Genomic DNA, 18,945 nt, shown 5'->3' with positions numbered 1-18,945 from the left:
ATTTCAGGACAGAACTGAGACGTATTGACTGTGAAGTTTTAAGGATGAGAACTGAAAATGGAAGGTCTCCTGTTATCTCCTATTAGGAAATGCGAAGTGACGAGAGAGACTTTTGGGCTTGTAGTCATTCACTGTAGGTTCTAAGAAAGATGTGAAGTATTATCACCAACATGTGAATATGTGGGACTACACACACAAAAATGAAGCAGACTTAAAGCCCCCATCACAGGATTAGCAGTCCATAAAAACCTGAGGACTTTGTGAGCTCTTTTTTGACTTGCTGAAATAATGTTTGTGGGCCAATTTGGATAGTCAATCAGTCAGTCATGGTTAGGCTAAGGATTATTTGGCTTGGTGGAGAAGAGGTTGTGGGATATGTGGTAAACTAACTAGGGTCATTCTTTTGGTCATGAATGACAGAGACCTGGACTTACTTTGCCTAAATGTACTCCTTTAGATGTTAGATATTTATACTAAACCCACTGTGCAGATCCCAGTTTCAGGCCATAGACACAGAAAGGCAGCTGCAAAGGGAATTCTTCTCACACATCTCGGACACCTACTTCAGGATGGGATGAAGCACTGCAGCAAACCATTTCTCTCCTTCAGCTGTAGAGAGCTTGAAAAACAAGTGTATACAAGGTGTTTAACTTTCTGACAGAGCCAAAGGAGGAAAGTATGTTTCCACCAGCAGAAGAATTGATAGGTTTGTACTGAACTAAAACGACCTCTACATTTAGGCTCTTTAGATCATGGAATGATCCTCACATATCCTACATTTAGGTTCCTTAGATCAAAAGAGAACAGACAGAAAAATACTTTGAGCTTCCTCCTGAGCTGACATCCTATCGAGGGACGGCTCATTTAATGAGGCATCACTTAAGAGTCAGGCACAAGCAAATTACCAAACCCCAATGCAGTGTTCCAGAAAACAGCTGCTCGCCCTGAATGAACGCGGCGACTGATTCGAGCAGCGTATACGATGACTATCCACGTGTCGCAGGCGAACTACAGAGCTGCTGGCACACATAAAGACATTCCTTTGCAATGTCACACCTTAGCCAGAATTGCACATACGATCAACCATAACTGAACGACCATGTCCAGAAGGCAGCTGGGCACCTACGGGCTGACGGTACCGGAGGACACAAAACGCAACCTTCAATTGACAGCAGCTACGAGGGATGAAAAAACAAGAAAGCAGTGAGATATCTGGGAATCCTGTGCGGGAATCCTGTGCGGAAAACCGGAGTAAGCATCGCACCCTTGTGAAAGAGGCGGCACGGGAAGCCTCGGGCAGGGTTTCGGGGCGGGCGGGGAGCGGCCCAGCCCCGGGGCGGTGGCGCCGCTTCCTGGCTCCGGCACTTGGCGGCGGAAGCGGCCCCGGCCCCCCCCCTCCGCCATCCCCGCCCCCCCCCGCCTCCCTCCGCCCGCGCCGGGCCCGCGCCGCCCGGGTCCCGCCCATGAGGCGGCGGCGGCGCTGGGGGTTGCGGCCGGGCCGTGGCTGGAGCCGGAGCTGGAGCCGGAGCCGGAGCCGGAGCCGGGGGCGGGCTGCGGGCCGGAGCGCAGGGCCCTGATGCGGCTGCGGGCGCTCCGCCGGCGGGCCCCATGCACCCCAGGTGAGCGCCGTGGGGCACCGGGCCAGGCGGGCGGGACCGCGGGGGCACCCGGCCGAGGGGACGAGCAGAGGAGGGGGTCCCTCAAGCGTTCGGCGCTTTCCGCAGGGCCCGAGGCTCGGCCCCGGGGCGAGGGTGGTGGTTCCCCGCTCCGGGCATCGCCATCCTCAGCAGCCGCCTGGAAATGCCCTGCCCCGCCGGAGCCCTCGGCCCCGTCCCTGCGGAGCCGTTCCTGGCGGCAGGCGGGGCGGCAGGCGGCCGTGCGAGGGTGCCGGAGGTGGGCAGAGCCGAGGTGGAAGTGGCGACTCCGTTTGGGCTCAGCCCTCGGAGTGGCAGGTGATCTGCGAGGAGCTGCGACTCGAGGGGACTCGATGTTCCTTACGGGCCCCTTCCAGGCTGAGATCTTGTGCTGTTAACTTGCGTGAGTTTGGTGGATTCGGCCGCTTTTCCTGGATGAGTGGTACCTTTCCTTACCGGGGTGGCAGCCCAAGCTCCAGCTCTCCATCAGCACTGCAGCGCTTGGGCCTGCTGCTGGCAAAGGCCATGTGCGAGGCCTGGGTCAGCCTGGAGGATGTTGCGTGTGTGGCTGCAGTGGGGACAGCTGGTTTGGCTGGCCCTAGGAGCTGCTGGTTAGACCTGATGTGTGGGTGGGAGGGCTGGGGTGGGCACAGCGTAGGTCAGGCACGCCTTGCAAAGTCGTGACAAGTGTGAGTAGACCGTGTCTCCACGGTGTCCTCATCCCTGCGGACTGGTTTGGGCTGCATGTGCAGCTTGAGACCCCAAAGGATACATGTGCTCCAAGTAGACATGGTTTCTACCAAGGCTGAGGGTTTGGGGTTTTGTGTGGTTCCTGTAGCTACTCATGGTGTGTGCCCACTTGAGCAGTGAGGTTGATCACTGAAATAACGTGGCATCCGTGGTGCCAGTTTTAATATGTCAGGAACATGTGGAACCAGACAGAGGCAGTCTGTTAAAACTGCGCTGTGGCTGTTTTGCAGTGGTAACTCTTGTCGCTATCGGCCTGGTTTGAACTGATGGGGAATTAGAGGTTGTGTGTCTGTTACCAGTTTGAAGTGATCTTTCCCCCAGAGTTTGGATTTTGAATGTGGATGTGGTGTCCAGAAGTCATGAAATATAAATCAGGTGCTGTCATCTGAGTGTTTCTGACATTCCGCTTGTAAATGGATCTGTGTTCACAATAGTTTAATCACAGTGGCTTCTACTACTAGGAGCAAGACTTTGTTTTCTAGATGGCAAGGAGGAAGCTATGGTCCGATTTGTCTTTCTGAACTGTTTTTTAATCCTGATTATTGCTATCTAATATGGTCAATATGTGTTGATCATGATGTGATGACCACGTGAGTGGATGATGTGTTTTATGTGTAGATTTTTAAGGCAGAGTTTTTATATGCCAGTATCAGATTTTGAGTTTGTTTGCTCAACCTTTCCTTACCACAGTACAGTCAGTAATCAGGAATGCTTTTGCATCTGTTTCTTTTTCCTGCTCCCCTCTCTGTTCCCTGTCTCCAGAATGAATGAAATGAACTTGAGTCCTGTAGGGATGGACCAGCTGACCTCCTCCTCTGTGAGCAATGCCCTGCCAGTCTCAGGAAGTCACTTGGGCTTGGCAGCATCACCCACTCACAACGCCATACCAGCACCAGGTAATGGGGAGGGTCCCACACGGGGTATTGCAGCTCCTGCTCTGTGTCATAACTGGGCAGCAGTGCCTGCTCTGATAGCATGTCATACTGTAGGTAGTGAAATGATGAAGAGTGGGGGAAGGGGAAACCATAAATTGTTGCTTTTGTGGGCAAAGCAAAAGGAACAAGTGCTTGTCAGGCTTACGCTTTAGTGGGAGACTCATTTAGTTTTAATGGGGTGATCTGCACTGCAGGTGAGTAGTATCAGAATCCTTTGAAATCAGAGCTGTACCTGAAAATCTTTCTTCATCTATGTCTAATTTCTCTCTGGTGAAAAATCACTTGTAAAGCAAAATTGTTTTCATAGCTCTTCTTTCCAGGGGGCTGCACAGACAGAAGTCCATTACAATTGTCAAATAGAAGCCAGCCCTACAAAACGTACCAAAAGAGATCTAGCCATATGCAGGCATGCCTTTCAGTGCTCTGATAACTGATCCTTTCTTTGATGCCTGGCACCTTACTTGGACAGTGCCATGCTGTATTTCCGTAGGGCTAGAGCTCCTGGAGAATTAGTAGCCTCTTTGTTAGCTCATGTGTTCGTAAACTCAGGGAGTTCTATTGAATTTAAATGGGAATTTTCTCTTGCAGGCTTGCCTGTTGCAATTCCAAACCTGGGCCCCTCCTTGAGTTCCTTGCCCTCTGCTCTGTCTCTGATGCTCCCAATGGGTATTGGGGATCGAGGAGTGATGTGTGGTATACCAGAGAGAAACTACACCCTACCTCCACCACCATACCCTCACCTGGAGAGCAGCTATTTCAGACACATTCTACCTGGTAAGTGCTCTGGTGCTGATGGATGGGAACAGAAAGAGAAACTGTTTTAAGAGGCGTCTGTTTCTGTCCTGAAGCAGGCATAACTGACAGTTTGACAGAGCTGTTGTTTCCCTGAGTTTGTCTGGAGACTGTTGTGTCATTTACACACCTTTATTTTCAGGTATCTGTTTCTATATTTGTGTATGAAAAGAATTGCAGGGCATTTTCTATTTAAACCTAATCTTTGATTGCTCCTCCTGCTTTGGTTTTAGGATTAACAAAAAACAAAGCATGCCTGGTTTCTGTCTCCAGCGTCTTGTAGCTTGAAGTTGCTTCTATTGCTTCTATTTTTCTTCTCCTGTAGTCTGAAGCAGTATTTAATATGTGCATAATGGGTGGTCAGTAGTTCAAAGCTCAAAGAGGGCAAGACATCAGCTGTGGCGTTTGGTACTTTCCCACCCATTTAATGCATGGCACGTTTTTTCCTCATTTTTCTTCAAGGTGATTTCCAAAGGTGTAACACACTGACTTCTATCTTGATTTCTTTCTCACACATGCTTTGGAGTATAAATGTAGGATTTTACATGTTAGTGTATGTAAACACAGAAATTGGAACTTTAAATGCAGTCCTGGTTTTGTTAGGTAGCTAAGATTGACAGGGTGCAAAAGTGTCTTCACGGTGACTCACTGAGTGTTGTTGGTTCAGCCTGGGCTAGCAATAAACTGTAACAGTCCAGATCTCTAGCAGCTACCTGTTGACTGATGGCTGAACTTTCCAGCTGCTTAGGAGTAACCTTTCCTACTGCACTGCATGCCTGCCTGTTTAGTAGCCAAAGAATAGACAAGGAGATTGTTCACTAGGACCAAAGATATTTGCCATTCTTCTGAGCTGGGACAATCTTCCTGTGGTGTTTTATAGGGTTCTTCTGTCAGTCATCTTGCTGCCATCAAGGATCCTCTGTGTTCAAGCCACAAGGCAGCATTGCATGCAGAAATATTTGATGCAGCTGATTAAATTAAACTGTTCATTTCTTAGCTTGTTGTGCTGCAGAAAGATTTTTTGTGCTTGCATCCTTGTAATAACAAATGTATTTGAATGGAAAACTCCTACGGAACAAGTGGCTCATAGGGTTGAGGGCTGAGAAGAAACATGCTGAATCAGATCTTGCAGAATCTGCAAAATCTGCCTCTGTCTCTGCTGGAAATAATGTTTACTTGAATGTGCTGTTGTATTTCTTCCAAAGATTTTTTTTTTTTTTTAGTATGTAAACACAGTTTAGTGTTTCTTCATATCTTAAGTTTCAAGGTTGTTTGATGTTGAGAAGCTTCCCAGAACTACCAGAAAAGATTGTAGGGTTTCTGATTTAAATTCAACCAAACTGTTGTTCTAGGAGAAACAACATGCTTTCATGTAAGGAAAGAGAGCAGATGACTCATGAAATCTGTGGGAGAACTTGTCTTTGCCCTTCAGAATTACAATTGATGACCTCTGAGATGGACACTTACACCACTAAGTCTTAGAGGAAGGAAGTAGTCATTGTTAAAACTTGAATACCTAATCAAAAATTATGTGTCCTGCAGAATTGTTTCTGCTTCTAGCGCAGATGAACCAGGAATTATCAAATTATAGATTCCACTAGCAGTCCTTTATCCTTTTTGGGCTATTTCTTGGGAATGAAAAATCAAGCCTAAAATGTGAAGAACCTCTTTCTTGTTTGACCTTTGTACTGAGCAGCCTGGGTGGAATCCTGCCATTAACTTGGCTGTTCAGAGTTTGAGAAGTAGCTGAAGACTTGCTTTGTTGGATGGAAACTCAGAATTAGTTGTCAAGTGATACTTTGATAAGAGTGTTAGGCTGGCATATGTTTGTGAGCCATGTTTTAGAATTAGTGGATTTTAATTGGAAGTAATGTAGAGAACATGTCTTCAGGGATCTGGGTCTCAGTGTACTATGCTTTGACTGATTTTTATTCAAGATTGAAAACTGATGTAATCTCACTCCTTTCTTTTTGTCCCTCTCTTCCTATCAGGTATCTTATCTTACTTGGCTGACAGACCACCACCTCAGTACATCCATCCCAACACTATAAATGTTGACAGCAATCCAGCATTGTCAGTCTCCAACAATCCCGCAGCCCTGGATCCCTACCAGCCCAGTGGGACCGTGGGGCTGGAGCCAGGGATTGTCTCCATGGACTCCCGCACAGTGAACGCACACGGTCCTCAAAATCTGCATGCTAGTGACAGCCACGAGGTAGCGCTGGATACTACAATCACCATGGAGAGCGTTTCGAGGGTAACCAGCCCCATCTCTACCGATGGGATGACAGAGGAGCTTACAATGGATGATGTAGGCGGGGATCACACGCAGATCCCGAACGGCTCCCGGAGCCACGAACCTTTAGCCGTAGACACAGTGGGGAGTAACTTGACATCAGATGCTGTGGGACACGGCGGTGTCATTCCCATTCACGGTAGCACTTTGGAACTCCCTGTTGTCATGGAGCCTGACCACATTGCCGGGCGGGTGACAGGGATATCGGACAGCACACTAAATGACCCCATTCATACTGTGGCCATGAGCACCAACTCTGTGAGTGTGGCGCTCCCTACCTCACACAACCTCGCTTCCCTGGACTCAGTAGCCTTGCATGAAGTGGGCCTCAGCTTGGAACCCGTGGCAGTGTCTTCCATAAGTCAGGAAGTAGCCATGGGACCAAGCCATGTCGATGTGTCTGCAGACAATCTTGCCTTTGTACCATCGTCTCTGCAAATGGAAGATTCCAATTCCAACAAGGAGAACATGGCAACCTTGTTTACCATATGTGAGTGGACATTTCCTGCTTTTTTGGGGTAGGGTTTGTCATGTAGCTATTGTCTGGTGTGGCAGGACTCTGGTTACTAGCCTTAAAGATTTATGGTGAAAAAACCAGTTATTTAACAAGTCCAAGATTTGAAACATCTGCAGTGCCAGATTAACCGTTGTGAAATGACAGTAGTTGGAAGTAGTAGAAGACATAGTAAGATGTTGTAGCATAATTCTCTTTGTATCCCTTTCCCATGTTGCCATGAGGTTGGAAGCTGAATCTTGATGAAGCTCTTGATTTGGTGGATATGCTTGGTGTCCTTTCCAGCGAGACTTCTGCTTTTATGAAGTTACATCACAAGTGACTCTTCTTGCCCCATTAAAAATACACAACAAACACCACCACAAGCCATACTTGTCATCAAATGGTTGTAATTGTTGAGTATGACATTACGTGATTTTTCAAAATTTATATTAAACCATGAACAGTCATCATGAAGGTGTTGTTCTAAAGAGGAAAAAAAAGAGCAGAGGGAAGGAACTTTATAATATTTCTAATTGTTCTCGTCAAAGGACTTTAGTCCAGAGGTTAGTGGATCTCTAGGAAGAGAGGAGCACTGGGTATTGTGTTGGCAGTCCTGTTATCATTCAAGGAGTGGTGTTTGAGAACTGAGAAGCTCTCATTTGCTGGGAGAGAGATTTGAACTTTCACCTGCAGGATGTCTGGCTTCCTGCCACTGAAACATAAGGCCAGCTTTTATACTAATTTTTATTATATGTGGTAGCATTGCTGCGTGCTGCTCTCCATCCAGTCTGGCCCTACAACTGCCAGAACTTAATGGCTTGTTTTGCCTGTGGAACATAAATTTTAAGACATTGAAAGATACAGTGCCTTGGTTAGCGAGGGGAGAGGTGCAGTTTAGTGTAAAGTGTCTAGTCAGTCAGAGATTTGGATTAATTTATTAAGATTTCATTCTGTGGGATAAAATACAACTTCAAATCAGATGGGCATGATGAATTTGCAGCTCCCTGAGGAAGAGTTTTACAGTCAATGCACTCAGAGTTTCCTACAAGCATCTGTTGCATGTAGAACAAATAATGATCCAAATACTGTGATATCCAACATGCTTAAGGTGAAATCACTTCTCTTACTCTATTAAAGGGAGATTTGATGTGCCAGCTTTTTGGTTGTTATACTGAACATAGTCCTAAGTTGTTTTCCAGATGATGCTCCCCTCTGGAAGGACATTTAAATGGCTGCTGCATGCCTTGTGCTTGCATGTGATTTGCAAAACAGATTCTTGGCTTGGGGAAGTTTAAATTTTAACTTTTTGTTGATGTTTTTAAACTTCACCTGAATAAACAGGAATTTGTGTCAAGACAGGTGACAGCAAGGACAAGGAGTTGTTTTAGAGCCCATTAGTAGTGGTTTTTCCTCCCTGAGGTGGCCAGAGTCATGGCCTTTTTCAGAAAACTTTTTACGGTTTCTTAGCAGGAAATAAAAAGTGTGTCTTTGCTGCACTCCTGAATGTTTGCAAAACTTTTAAGTGCTTTTTTTTTTGGTCATCTTTGTTGACAGTTGTGAGTATCCAAATCAGAGAAGTAATCAGTGATTTTCTTATTTTATTGATTTGGCAAGGACTGTAATGGGAAGTATATTTCACTTTCTGCAGAATGTGAGATTTTTGTTTTTCAATGTCTTAAGAATGTATGAATGATTGAATTTCTTCAAGTGGAAATGTCCCATGCCTAGAACTTCTCTGCCTCTTCTTGGATCTGGTCCACAGACCCATAGTGGGTGTGTGCCAGGCAATGCTTAAAGGCAGCTATTCCACACGGTGATTCTCGTTACTCAGGTCTGGCGGTTGTTGCTTTACTCCTACATGTCACCTGTACACATGAAGTGATGCTTACATAGGCTCTACCTAATAATTTTTGAAGTACTTTCCTATCAGTTAATGTGTAGTTGCTCAAACCGTAGTTTATATGAGGTCAAATTCTGTTACCATGGTATATCAAGGAAGTATCTGGAAAATATCTTTAAGCATATAAGGATGGAGCTGCTTTTCAGGCCTGCCGAAGGCTACTTCTAAATGCTACTTCTGTGATAAGTCTATTATACTGGGGCTGGATCATCAAGAGGTCTTGTGGGGATCCTGATTAATTACCTGAATACCTTTCTTCTTCAGAAGAATAATTATTTATCAAGAGAGTGGTTGCTGAGTGATTTATCAGGTGTTGGTTGCTCCATCTGCAGAGAATTAAAATGACATCATTTTTCTAGATGAAATTGTAATGCTTTAGAGAGCATTTTATGGTGTACTTTCCTTCAGATTTATTAGACTGAAGACTTTGACTGGTTTATTTTCTAACAGTATTTCTGCTGAATGATAGATTGGGAAAGTGATGCTGCTGATTCTTCTGGGGCTTTTGTTTTTGTTGTATTCAGTGGCATACTCACACTGCATGAGTTTATTGCAGTGAGACCTTCAAAAGCAGCAGTGAGGTCAGGTTTTTGCTGCTGTGATTTACACATGGTCTGAATTTAAATGGAGGTAAGGGGGTTTGTGGTTCATGTTCAAAAAATTTTAAAAAGCCTTACTGGTCTATTTACGTGGATATCCTTGAGGTTCTACATGCAAGAAGTGTTTCTGATTAATTCCAAAAATGTAACCAGTTAGAAGGTGTTTGGTTTTGTTTGTCTTAGATTTTTCTGCCAGTAGAGTTCATTTTACTTGTGTTCAGAGTGAAATTGGCTCTTCCATCACCAGCATTACCACCAGCGCTGGAGAGGCTATCATCATTTTGCAGTAGCTTTGATGAAGAGTGGGCTCTCTCCCATTGCTAGATTCCCCTGTAGGGATAGTCTGGAGTCTAGGTCATCAGTTTACCATCAGGAAGAAGGTAGGTGGAGATCCTCATATTTGATCTGAATTGGATAGAAACTGACATGTATATATTATATATATATATAATGTAACTGACAGTGTCCACTGGACTGTAAAAACATGGTCCATATTCTTCTGAGTAAAATCTGATAAGTGGACAGGTTGAACATGGTAGAAGCAGCCTTTGGCAGGAGCTGAGCCAAAGCACGTTGGTAGGGAGCTGACTGCACTGTAGGAGCTGTTGTATGGTTTTCATGCCTGCTGTCCCCTCCTGTCTCTGCAGGGTGCACGCTGTGTGACAAGGCGTATCCGTCAGACTGCCCGGACCACGGGCCTGTCACCTTTGTCCCCGACAGCCCAATCGAGAGCCGAGCCAGGCTGTCCCTCCCGAAGCAGCTGCTCCTCCGGCAGTCTATCATGGGAGCTGAAGCGGGTAAGGATCACATTACTGTGCACTTCCCTGCAGCACTTTAAAATACACTCACTGCCTGAAATCCAAAACCGTAGGGAGATTAATGTGGGAAAGGAACACCACAAGAGAGAGATGCTTCCCTCTTCTGTAATCACCCTGACTTGCATTATCCAAGTGCTCCTTTTGGTCTGGTTACTGCTTAGACTTCAGCTATACCATAGGGCTGCTGCCACAGTGTGGCACTTCTTAAGGTCAAGCAAGGTATGGTGTTTATTTTTATCATGCTAAACGGCCCAGGCACAGCTTTGATAAGAAAACAGTACAGCATTGCAGTTTGGGGGAAGGTGACAATTAGAAGTAATAGAGGAGAATTCTATCTGCTTGTTCATCAGCTTGGTTTGCTGCCTTCTGGGTGCTCTTATTGGAGTATTGATCACAAGTGCCTCTGTTTTTTCCCCCCCCCTTAATTTACATTTGGCATGTAGACTGTCACCTTGTCACTGGATGTGGACCTTGTTACTATATTTCACGTCACTGTCACCTGGAAACCGAAGAGTACAGTGCAGTACCCTAAGGATCTGAAGGCTAGAGAAGAATGTGATTATTGGCTTGCTTAGTGATGCTGCTTGTTGAGAGTAGATGACATCTGTTCTTTTCAAGCTGCACTAGTTTCCAGTTTATTCCTAAGAGCTATTCAGTGTATTCATGTAGACCTATATATATATATATATATATTAATGTTTAATAATAAATAATATGCATGCAGGAATCCCTCTGCCCATGACAGAAATACAGCTGCCTCTGGGGAGAAATGCAGAAGCTGCTTAACAATGCCCAGCAACAATTCTGGAAATTCCTGGGGATTAGGTAGGCAAAATGTAGTTACTGAAACTAGTATTTTCTGCTTCTGCAGAAGGTGCCATGAGAACTTTAATTGGCACAAGTGGCTAGGGTATTAGTTTTATAGCTTACTGAAAAAATAAATTACTTGCTTTTGACCAAATAAATATTTGTAATGACACCAAAGCGGCTCCCATTAGTGTCATGTGGTGGTGGTGGTTCTTGTCTCTGCCATAGGTGTGCTTCACATGTGAAGTAGAAGCTTTGATGATCTTATGCATAGATATTACCTCTATTACCTATTATTTCATAAGCCTCCCACTTCTTTATTATGCATGATTAGTTGTTTAAATGATTTATTTCTTCAGATTTTGGTCTTCTAATGATAGGTGTGTGGACACGAGAAACCATTCCTGTGAGGACTTGTTTCGGACCTTTGATCGGGCAGCAGAGCCACTCCCTGGAGGTGGCCGACTGGACAGACAAAGCAGCCAGTCACATCTGGAAGGTCAGTGCTGTTACAGCTCACAGAGCCTGCCAGCATGCCTTTATCTGGTGAAAGCTACCACGTGACAGCAACTTTAACATTTTCATCCTTGCCAAAAGTCAAAAGTAATGCAGTTTAACTGTTTTATTCTTAGTATCATCACAGCAGAGCTGTGTACCTTGCAGTATGCTGGTAGTCAGTCCTGAAGTACAAAAACCTACTTTAATGCTTTCTCTTTTAAAGGGCTGTGTGGTTTCAGTATATGTGTGGATTTGCAGCAGAGATTGTGTATGAATTACTAGGCAGTAGTTGTTTGTTTTGTATCTCTGTTCATTGAAAGTTCCCCCAGGTGATAAATGATTTGTTTTAGGAAAGCAAATTTAAAGCTTTCTTTTCCCTGTCATTTTGTTTTCAGAAAGTAAATCTGACTTATATAAATAAAACATGTACTGTTTGCCCAGATTTTGTTATTCACAAGATTTGGTTTGTAAGAAAAGCAGCCAAATGCATTTCTGCTGGGAAGTAAAGGTGAGAAAGATGCTGATAAACAGGTTTTCTGGCCTCCTGGGTAGCAGAGGTCAAGGTGCCTGTGTGAAGAGGAAGGTAAGGAGTGAAAACAGGGCTGTGGTGTTGGCATGGCAATGGAGACTTCCTGGCTTGTTCTAGGTAAACACATCCTCTCTTAACGGAAGAGGTTGGCTTTCACTGCATTTATTGCTGTGTTTTGTCCTAAAGTTGCATTTGTTTTTCCTGGTAGATCTATCACAATGGTGTCCTGGAGTTCTGCATCATCACAACTGATGAAAATGAATGTAACTGGATGATGTTTGTACGCAAAGCCAGGTGAGAGCCACCTGTACTGTGCTAAGTAGCTTTGAGTCTGAGCTGCAGGTTCATAGGAAGCTGTACTGGAAAATGAAGGTTGACCTTCATTCAAATGAAATTGACCTTGATTGTCCTTTTGATTTTAATACTTTATTAACAAAGTGTGCCTGGGTTCTTTTGGCCAAGTTCCAAGCCCCTAGAGCCTGTGACACCTGTCCTTTTCAGTCTTTTTGGAGTCTGTGATGAAAACTATCCAGGCTGGCCTAAGTATTGCTCCATCCATGGTCCACCGAGAAGGCTGAACCTTTCTTATTTCTCTGTGATACAAAGTAGGTTTCTCCTGAAGTTCATTTCATCACTCTGATATGCAGGAGTCAAGAAGCATAATGCTTTATCACCCACTGCAATGGGGCAGAGCTTTTGCCGGTTTCATATACTGGGAACAAACATATGTAAGATACTGCTTTGAAAGATGAATGACCACATCTTGGAAAGGGTCCTCATGAGGACTTTTTAAAGATAATTTTGCTTTAAAACATTACTGTTATTTCTTCTGTCATGCATTCTCTATCTCTTAAGGGACATATCTATGTAAATGAATCTATGTATATGAAGAATCTATGTGTATGAAAAATACATAGATTTTGGTAGTTTCTTAGGAGATCATAAACTCACTTCTCGCAGCCTACTCGAATGTCTATTAATAATATTCTCAGAAGTGGTGTGAGAAATGCATCATTTGGTGGAGAAGATTGGCTCTCAAGGTCTAGTTTTTCTTTCCTTTATTAAAGAAAGACAGAAGTGACATGAGTTTTTATTATATGCTGACAAGTGCTGAGGTTTTTACTACCCTTTTGTAGGAATCTTTCCTTTTCTCCTTTTCCTTTCCTTTCTGTATTATTTCAAATTTTTCTCTTCTATTCTTTTCCATTTCTCTTTTCTTCTCTTTTCTTCTTTTCCTCTTGATTTTCCTTTACATTTTCTTCTTTTTCCTATTCAATTTTTCTTTTATTTTTTCCATTTTAATTTCTTTCCTTTTTCCCTTTTCCTTTTTTCTCTTCTATTTTTCTTTTCTATTCTTTTCTATTTTTTATTTTCCTATTCTGCTCTTATTGTGTTCTACATTTCCTTTTATATTTTTCCTTTTTTCTATTTTTTTATTTCTTTCATCTTCTCCTTTCATTTTTTATTTTTCTTTTCTATTTTATCTTTTTATTTTCTTCTCCTTTCCCTTTCCCTTTCCCTTTCCCTTTCCCTTTTTTCCCTTTCCCTTTCCCTTTTCCCTTTCCCTTTCCCTTTCCCTTTCCCTTTTTCCCTTTCCCTTTCCCTTTCCCTTTCCCTTTCCCTTTCCCTTTCCCTTTCCCTTTCCCTTTCCCCATGTCCCTTTCCCTTTCCCTTTCCCTTTCCCTTTCCCTTTCCCTTTCCCTTTCCCTTTCCCTTTCCCTTTCCCTTTCCCTTTCCCTTCCCACTTTTCTTCTCTTTACTTTCCTTTTTTCCTTTCCCTTTCCCCATGTCCCTTTCCCTTTTTTCTCTTCTATTTTTCTCTTTTATTATTTTCTATATTTTCTCTATTTTTATTTTCCTTTTCCCTTTCCTTTTGTATTTTTCTTTATTTTCTGCTTTTCTTTCATTATTTAAATTATTCTGTGCTGTACTGTTCTACATTTTCTATTTTTCCCTTTTCTATTTCTCTTCCTTTTTTTAAAATGTTTTTCTCTTTTAGTATTTTTACTTCTCTTCTTTTTTGTTTTATTTCCTTTTCTTTTTTCTTGTTTACTTTTCATTTTTTTCCCCTCTCCCTCTCCCTCTCCCTCTCCCTCTCCCTCTCCCTCTCCCTCTCCCTCTCCCTCTCCCTCTCCCTCTCCCTCTCCCTCTCCCTCTCCCTCTCCCTCTCCCTCTCCCTCTCCCTCTCCCTCTCCCTCTCCCTCTCCCTCTCCCTCTCCCTCTCCCTCTCCTCGAGTCTCCTCTCCTCTCCTCGAGTCTCCTCTCCTCTCCTCGAGTCTCCTCTCCTCTCCTCGAGTCTCCTCTCCTCTCCTCGAGTCTCCTTATATTCCTAACTGTTGTTATTGCTGTAGGAACCGGGAAGAGCAGAACCTGGTCGCTTATCCTCATGATGGAAAAATTTACTTCTGCACCTCTCGGGACATCCCCCCTGAACACGAGCTTCTGTTCTATTACAGCCGGGACTATGCACGACAGCTTGGTGAGTAAGAGCTCTTTTGTGTTGGCTTTGCAGGGAGTAGTACCCAGCTTGAATTCCCTTTCAGTGCCATCTCTGAGCTCTGTGACTTGGGAATGCATTATGTTCCTTCTCAGTTCTCATTGGTGCATGTCATTGTTTCCTTTTACATTACATGACTACAGAGTACCATCACTTAAAAGAAACATTTCCCTACTTAATTCCACTGATCAGGAGTAAAAGATCACAGTTTTGAAGAAAAAATCATTTTACTTCTGTTCATCCTGGGCAAAGGGAGTTTTGGAGCTGAGCATGTTCCTATCCTCCCCCAGCTTGGATTGTGATAATTTAGATATGGTGGAGCTGTGCTCAAAACTGTTCCACAGTTTGGCCCCTCAAAACATTTCAAATAACCTACCTGAAACAGCTGGAAAGCAACACCACAGTTGAAAAGAACAAATGTGAAAATCTCTGCAGCTGGTTTTGCTACCACAGACTAAATGTTAACGTGTCCTTGTTCAAGCTCTGTTAGGCCTGACTGTGCCTCATTACAAGTGATGCTTTTGTGCCCAAAGGTGTCCCTGAGCATCCAGACGTGCACATCTGCCACTGTGGGAAGGAATGCGCTTCCTATGCCGACTTCAAGGCCCATTTGAGCAGCCATATTCACAACCACCTCCCCAGCCAGGGGCACAGCAGCAACCACGGGCCAGGCCACGGCAAGGAAAGGAAGTGGAAGTGCTCCATGTGCCCCCAGGCTTTCATCTCCCCTTCCAAGCTGCACGTGCACTTCATGGGGCACATGGGCATGAAGCCGCACAAGTGCGATTTCTGTAGCAAAGCTTTCAGCGATCCAAGCAACTTACGGACACACCTCAAGATCCACACAGGTGAGGGCTGAGGCCTTTATACAGGTGCCTGTGTGAGGAGAGAGGGTAAAGGTCAAGTTCCAGGCCAGTAGTAGACAGTGTGGGTATTTTTGCCTCTTTTATTTTCAGTATTCCTGATTGGGAAACCACAAAGTTCAAATTACAAAGCTGGAAAAGGAATAAAACTGGGAGTTCAGTGATCTCAAGTCAACCATAGGAAGCTGTGGGTGCAGTAGGCAGGAGTTTTAATGGACTGATCAAGTACTAATGTGGTATACACAATCACAGAATAGTCAGTGGGGTGGGATTCAAGTGGTACTCAAACTTAGTCTGAACTCAGTAGCATGCTGGGGTTTTGAACTGTTTCTGACAAAGAATAACAGAAGTACTGATAAGTTGAAAAATGGGATAAAAGAGAAGTTATCAAAGGGCCAGTGAGGTTTGTACCTGTGTGTTTGTTAGATAAGAGAACTTGTTTTTGCAGACAAAGGCAATGCAGTGCATCAAATGTGGCTGAGCTCCAGTAAGGCATCAGATACAATTCCTGGGGGAAATCAGTGAGGATAGGGATGTACTAATGGACTGTAACTAGATGGTTACCATGGTTACTGTTACAAAGGAAGCTACCATTGTTTTTACTGAAGAATTCATCTTGAATCTCTTGGTGGAAAAATGTACAGAGCTGCTGGGGGTGTTTTGATATCCAGAAACGGGAGACGCAGTTGGTGTGGACAAGAAACACAAACGTGAAAGGCTGGCTGACCATGAGCCCTGGAGAAACAACAAGCAGCAGTGCTCAGAAGGAGGTAGTGCAGAAAGGTGCATCACACTAGGGCATCAGTGGTTTGAAATAGTATCATGATATTGGTTTTTTTGCTTGGGGGCATAGAGCACAGGATGAAAAGCTTCGGGAATGATGAAGTCAGCTGCCTGGTTTTTTTGCATAGCTAAATATAGATGGAACTAAGTAGGCCTTTAACCTGAGTCTTAAGGAACTGCAGGAGAAAACAAGTCCTGTTCACAAAGACTCTGCCTTTCTTTGTAGTGAAATTAATTTTTCAGCTTGTTTGCTTACTGCATTTCTTGGGACACTGAGTGCCAATCTGTTGGGTGTCCCTGTGTACTCCTAGGTCAGAAGAATTACCGCTGCACCCTCTGTGACAAATCCTTCACGCAGAAGGCTCACCTGGAGTCGCACATGGTCATCCACACTGGGGAGAAGAACCTCAAGTGTGATTACTGTGAGAAGCTCTTCATGCGGAGGCAGGACCTCAAGCAGCATGTCCTCACTCACACACAGTAAGTGACCTCACAGGAGCTGTTGGACTGGCCAGTGCAAGAAATTATGAACAGCCCAGCTTGCAAATAGTTTGGCATAAGGAGCATAGGTGGGTTCAGCCTTTGAAATGACAGAGAAGTCACTCGAGACAAAGTCCCTGTTTTACTGGCTGCAGTTATGGAGCTCTAGTGTTTGCAGTACTTCAGTGACACAGTAAATTCCAAGTGTGCTCCTTGTGAAATGGCAGTCCAGAGTGCTCATCATTTTTAAGAGAAAGTGGGTTGTTTCATTTACTTTTCATTTTTTGCTGAGAACTGTTTGCACATCCCAACGTGACCACAAAGAACAAACTTCTCAGTGCTACTGTCACCGAGTACCTTGTAAGTGAACTCTGCCTGTTTGCTGTAGGGGTGTGGTGCAGCCATTCCCAGCCCTTTCCTCCCCAGAGGTCTCATCAAGTGCTTGTTCTCCTGCTCCTCCTGTAGGCAGAGTCCTACCCACAGCCCTCTGCCAGGCCAGGTCTTCTGCTCTGAGAATCTCTCCATCCTGTACTTTTCCTTCCAGTCCAAGGTCCTCCTTAAAAGCTGCTTGCCCAAAGCTTATTTCATTTTCAGCATCTGGTTTTTGTCCTCACTTGGAATCCATTGCTGCTTCTATCATGCTGCCTCAGAGCCAGTGTAGTTCAGCCAGCATGAGTGAGAGAGGCAGACAGAAACACAGACTCGCTTTGCTGCTCATTCCTACAGCCTGAGCCAGGAGCACTACTTCTGGGAGGTATTTTGCAGTGTCATTACAGAATTTGTTGCAGTCTGGGAAATTCCTCTGCTTAGCATTTACAGACTGAGGGTTGTCAACATGCAGCAGCCTTGTTTCCTTACCTGTTCTTCCTGCCTCCTCCCCATCCCCCTTTCTGCAGGGTGGGAAGGAAATTGACCTTTTCATCAAGGGTAGTATCTGTCCTTGCTAGAACATGGACCTTAATCAGCATTTTAATATCAGCTGCCTTGTGACAGGAGCAAACTCACCTTTTTGTGTCTTGCAGAGAACGGCAGATCAAGTGCCCCAAGTGTGACAAACTGTTCCTGAGGACAAATCACCTGAAGAAGCATCTCAATTCACATGAAGGAAAGAGGGACTATGTCTGCGAAAAATGCTCCAAGGCTTATCTGACCAAATATCACCTCACTCGACACTTAAAAATATGTAAAGGCCCCACATCCAGTCTGTCAGCCCCAGAGGAGGAAGAGGAGGAGGATTCAGAGGAGGAATTAATAGACTCCATGAGGACTGAAGACTGTAGGATTAACAATGGAGTCTATTCAACAGGTGATGTGCTCTCTGGACACAAATGAAGAAGAGAGGGAAACTTTGTTGGATATTAGGGAAGGAAAAAAAAAACCTCTTCCTTCTTTCCTCAGTCACCAGTGTATGTCAGGTGAGGAGTTCTCCTTCTGTTTTTGTCTCCACACTACCACCACTTAATATAATCTGTAGCCAGAACACTGAACAAGACTGGATCGTGCACGTACAAGCGAGGAGTTGCTAAGAAGGAAATGTGAGGCAAGATTTCTGTCACACATGCTGTGCATACTTCTCCAAATCACTCAGATGAATCCATCCAGTGCCGGGACATGTGACACGCCTCGCATAGCCCTTCGAGCAAAGAGCCACGAACCAGAAATGTAGCTGAGGGATTGCAGTGACCTGTAAGCCAGCTGTCCTTAACTGCCCAAGCTGTGACATGAAGAGAAACAAGGAAAAAATGGTGGTGGCCATTGATGTATTTTAAAAATTTTTAACTGAAGGATGTGGTTTGGCACAAAGCAAAGACTTCTCAATGCTCAGGTTTCCTTCTTAAAGCAAAACTTTTCGGTTTAAAAAAAAAAATAAATAAAAAAGGCCAGTGAAATCAGCATTTGCATACAAAGTAATTACCCCACTACAGAAAATGAAACATTGGTATTTGGAGAACAGTTATCTCCCTCTTCTTCCTCACAGTTCACAGCCCATGGAAGCAGGTGAAGAGATAAAGACTGTATGGACTCAGTAAGGAAGGGGCTTACAGATGATCAGGCAGTGTTTACAGTATATGTTACCCCTTGTGCTGTAAACCTTTTACCACCTAGAATGATGGGAGGGTTTGCTGCTAATATTATTTATGGAATGAAGATTATTACATTTGGTTGTTTTCTTTTGAAATAATTAAAAATGTGGCTCTTCTCTAATGTTCTCTTTTAATATTTACATATGCTGAAAAAGAATGTTCCTATTTCTGATAATGATGCTAA

At 44.2% G+C, this 18,945-nt stretch overlaps 1 protein-coding gene across 2 annotated transcripts; it reads left to right on the top strand.

Moving 5' to 3' along the window:
- The first annotated feature begins 1,486 nt into the window (after nucleotides 1-1,486).
- PRDM4 (PR/SET domain 4) lies at nucleotides 1,487-18,877 on the top strand. 2 transcript variants are annotated; one of them, XM_005527538.3, is made up of 11 exons: nucleotides 1,487-1,619; nucleotides 3,147-3,280; nucleotides 3,908-4,093; nucleotides 6,103-6,897; nucleotides 10,050-10,199; nucleotides 11,408-11,526; nucleotides 12,263-12,348; nucleotides 14,406-14,533; nucleotides 15,085-15,399; nucleotides 16,509-16,677; nucleotides 17,700-18,877. In XM_005527538.3, the coding sequence occupies exons 1-11, from the start codon at nucleotides 1,609-1,611 to the stop codon at nucleotides 18,007-18,009; spliced, it is 2,403 nt and encodes an 800-aa protein (XP_005527595.3). In that variant the 5' UTR covers nucleotides 1,487-1,608; the 3' UTR covers nucleotides 18,010-18,877. The 2 variants fall into 2 exon arrangements, with proteins under 2 accessions (XP_005527595.3, XP_014112037.2); XM_014256562.2 differs by having other exon boundaries at nucleotides 11,387-11,526.
- The last annotated feature ends 68 nt before the right edge of the window (nucleotides 18,878-18,945 follow it).

The sequence above is a fragment of the Pseudopodoces humilis genome, chromosome 5 (genome assembly GCF_049639895.1).
Source record: "Pseudopodoces humilis isolate 2021_Gansu_Grassland_sample_001 chromosome 5, ASM4963989v1, whole genome shotgun sequence".
Lineage (NCBI taxonomy): Eukaryota > Metazoa > Chordata > Aves > Passeriformes > Paridae > Pseudopodoces > Pseudopodoces humilis.
Note: the sequence above shows the minus strand (reverse complement) of the source record. Positions and strands in the feature narration are given on the sequence as shown.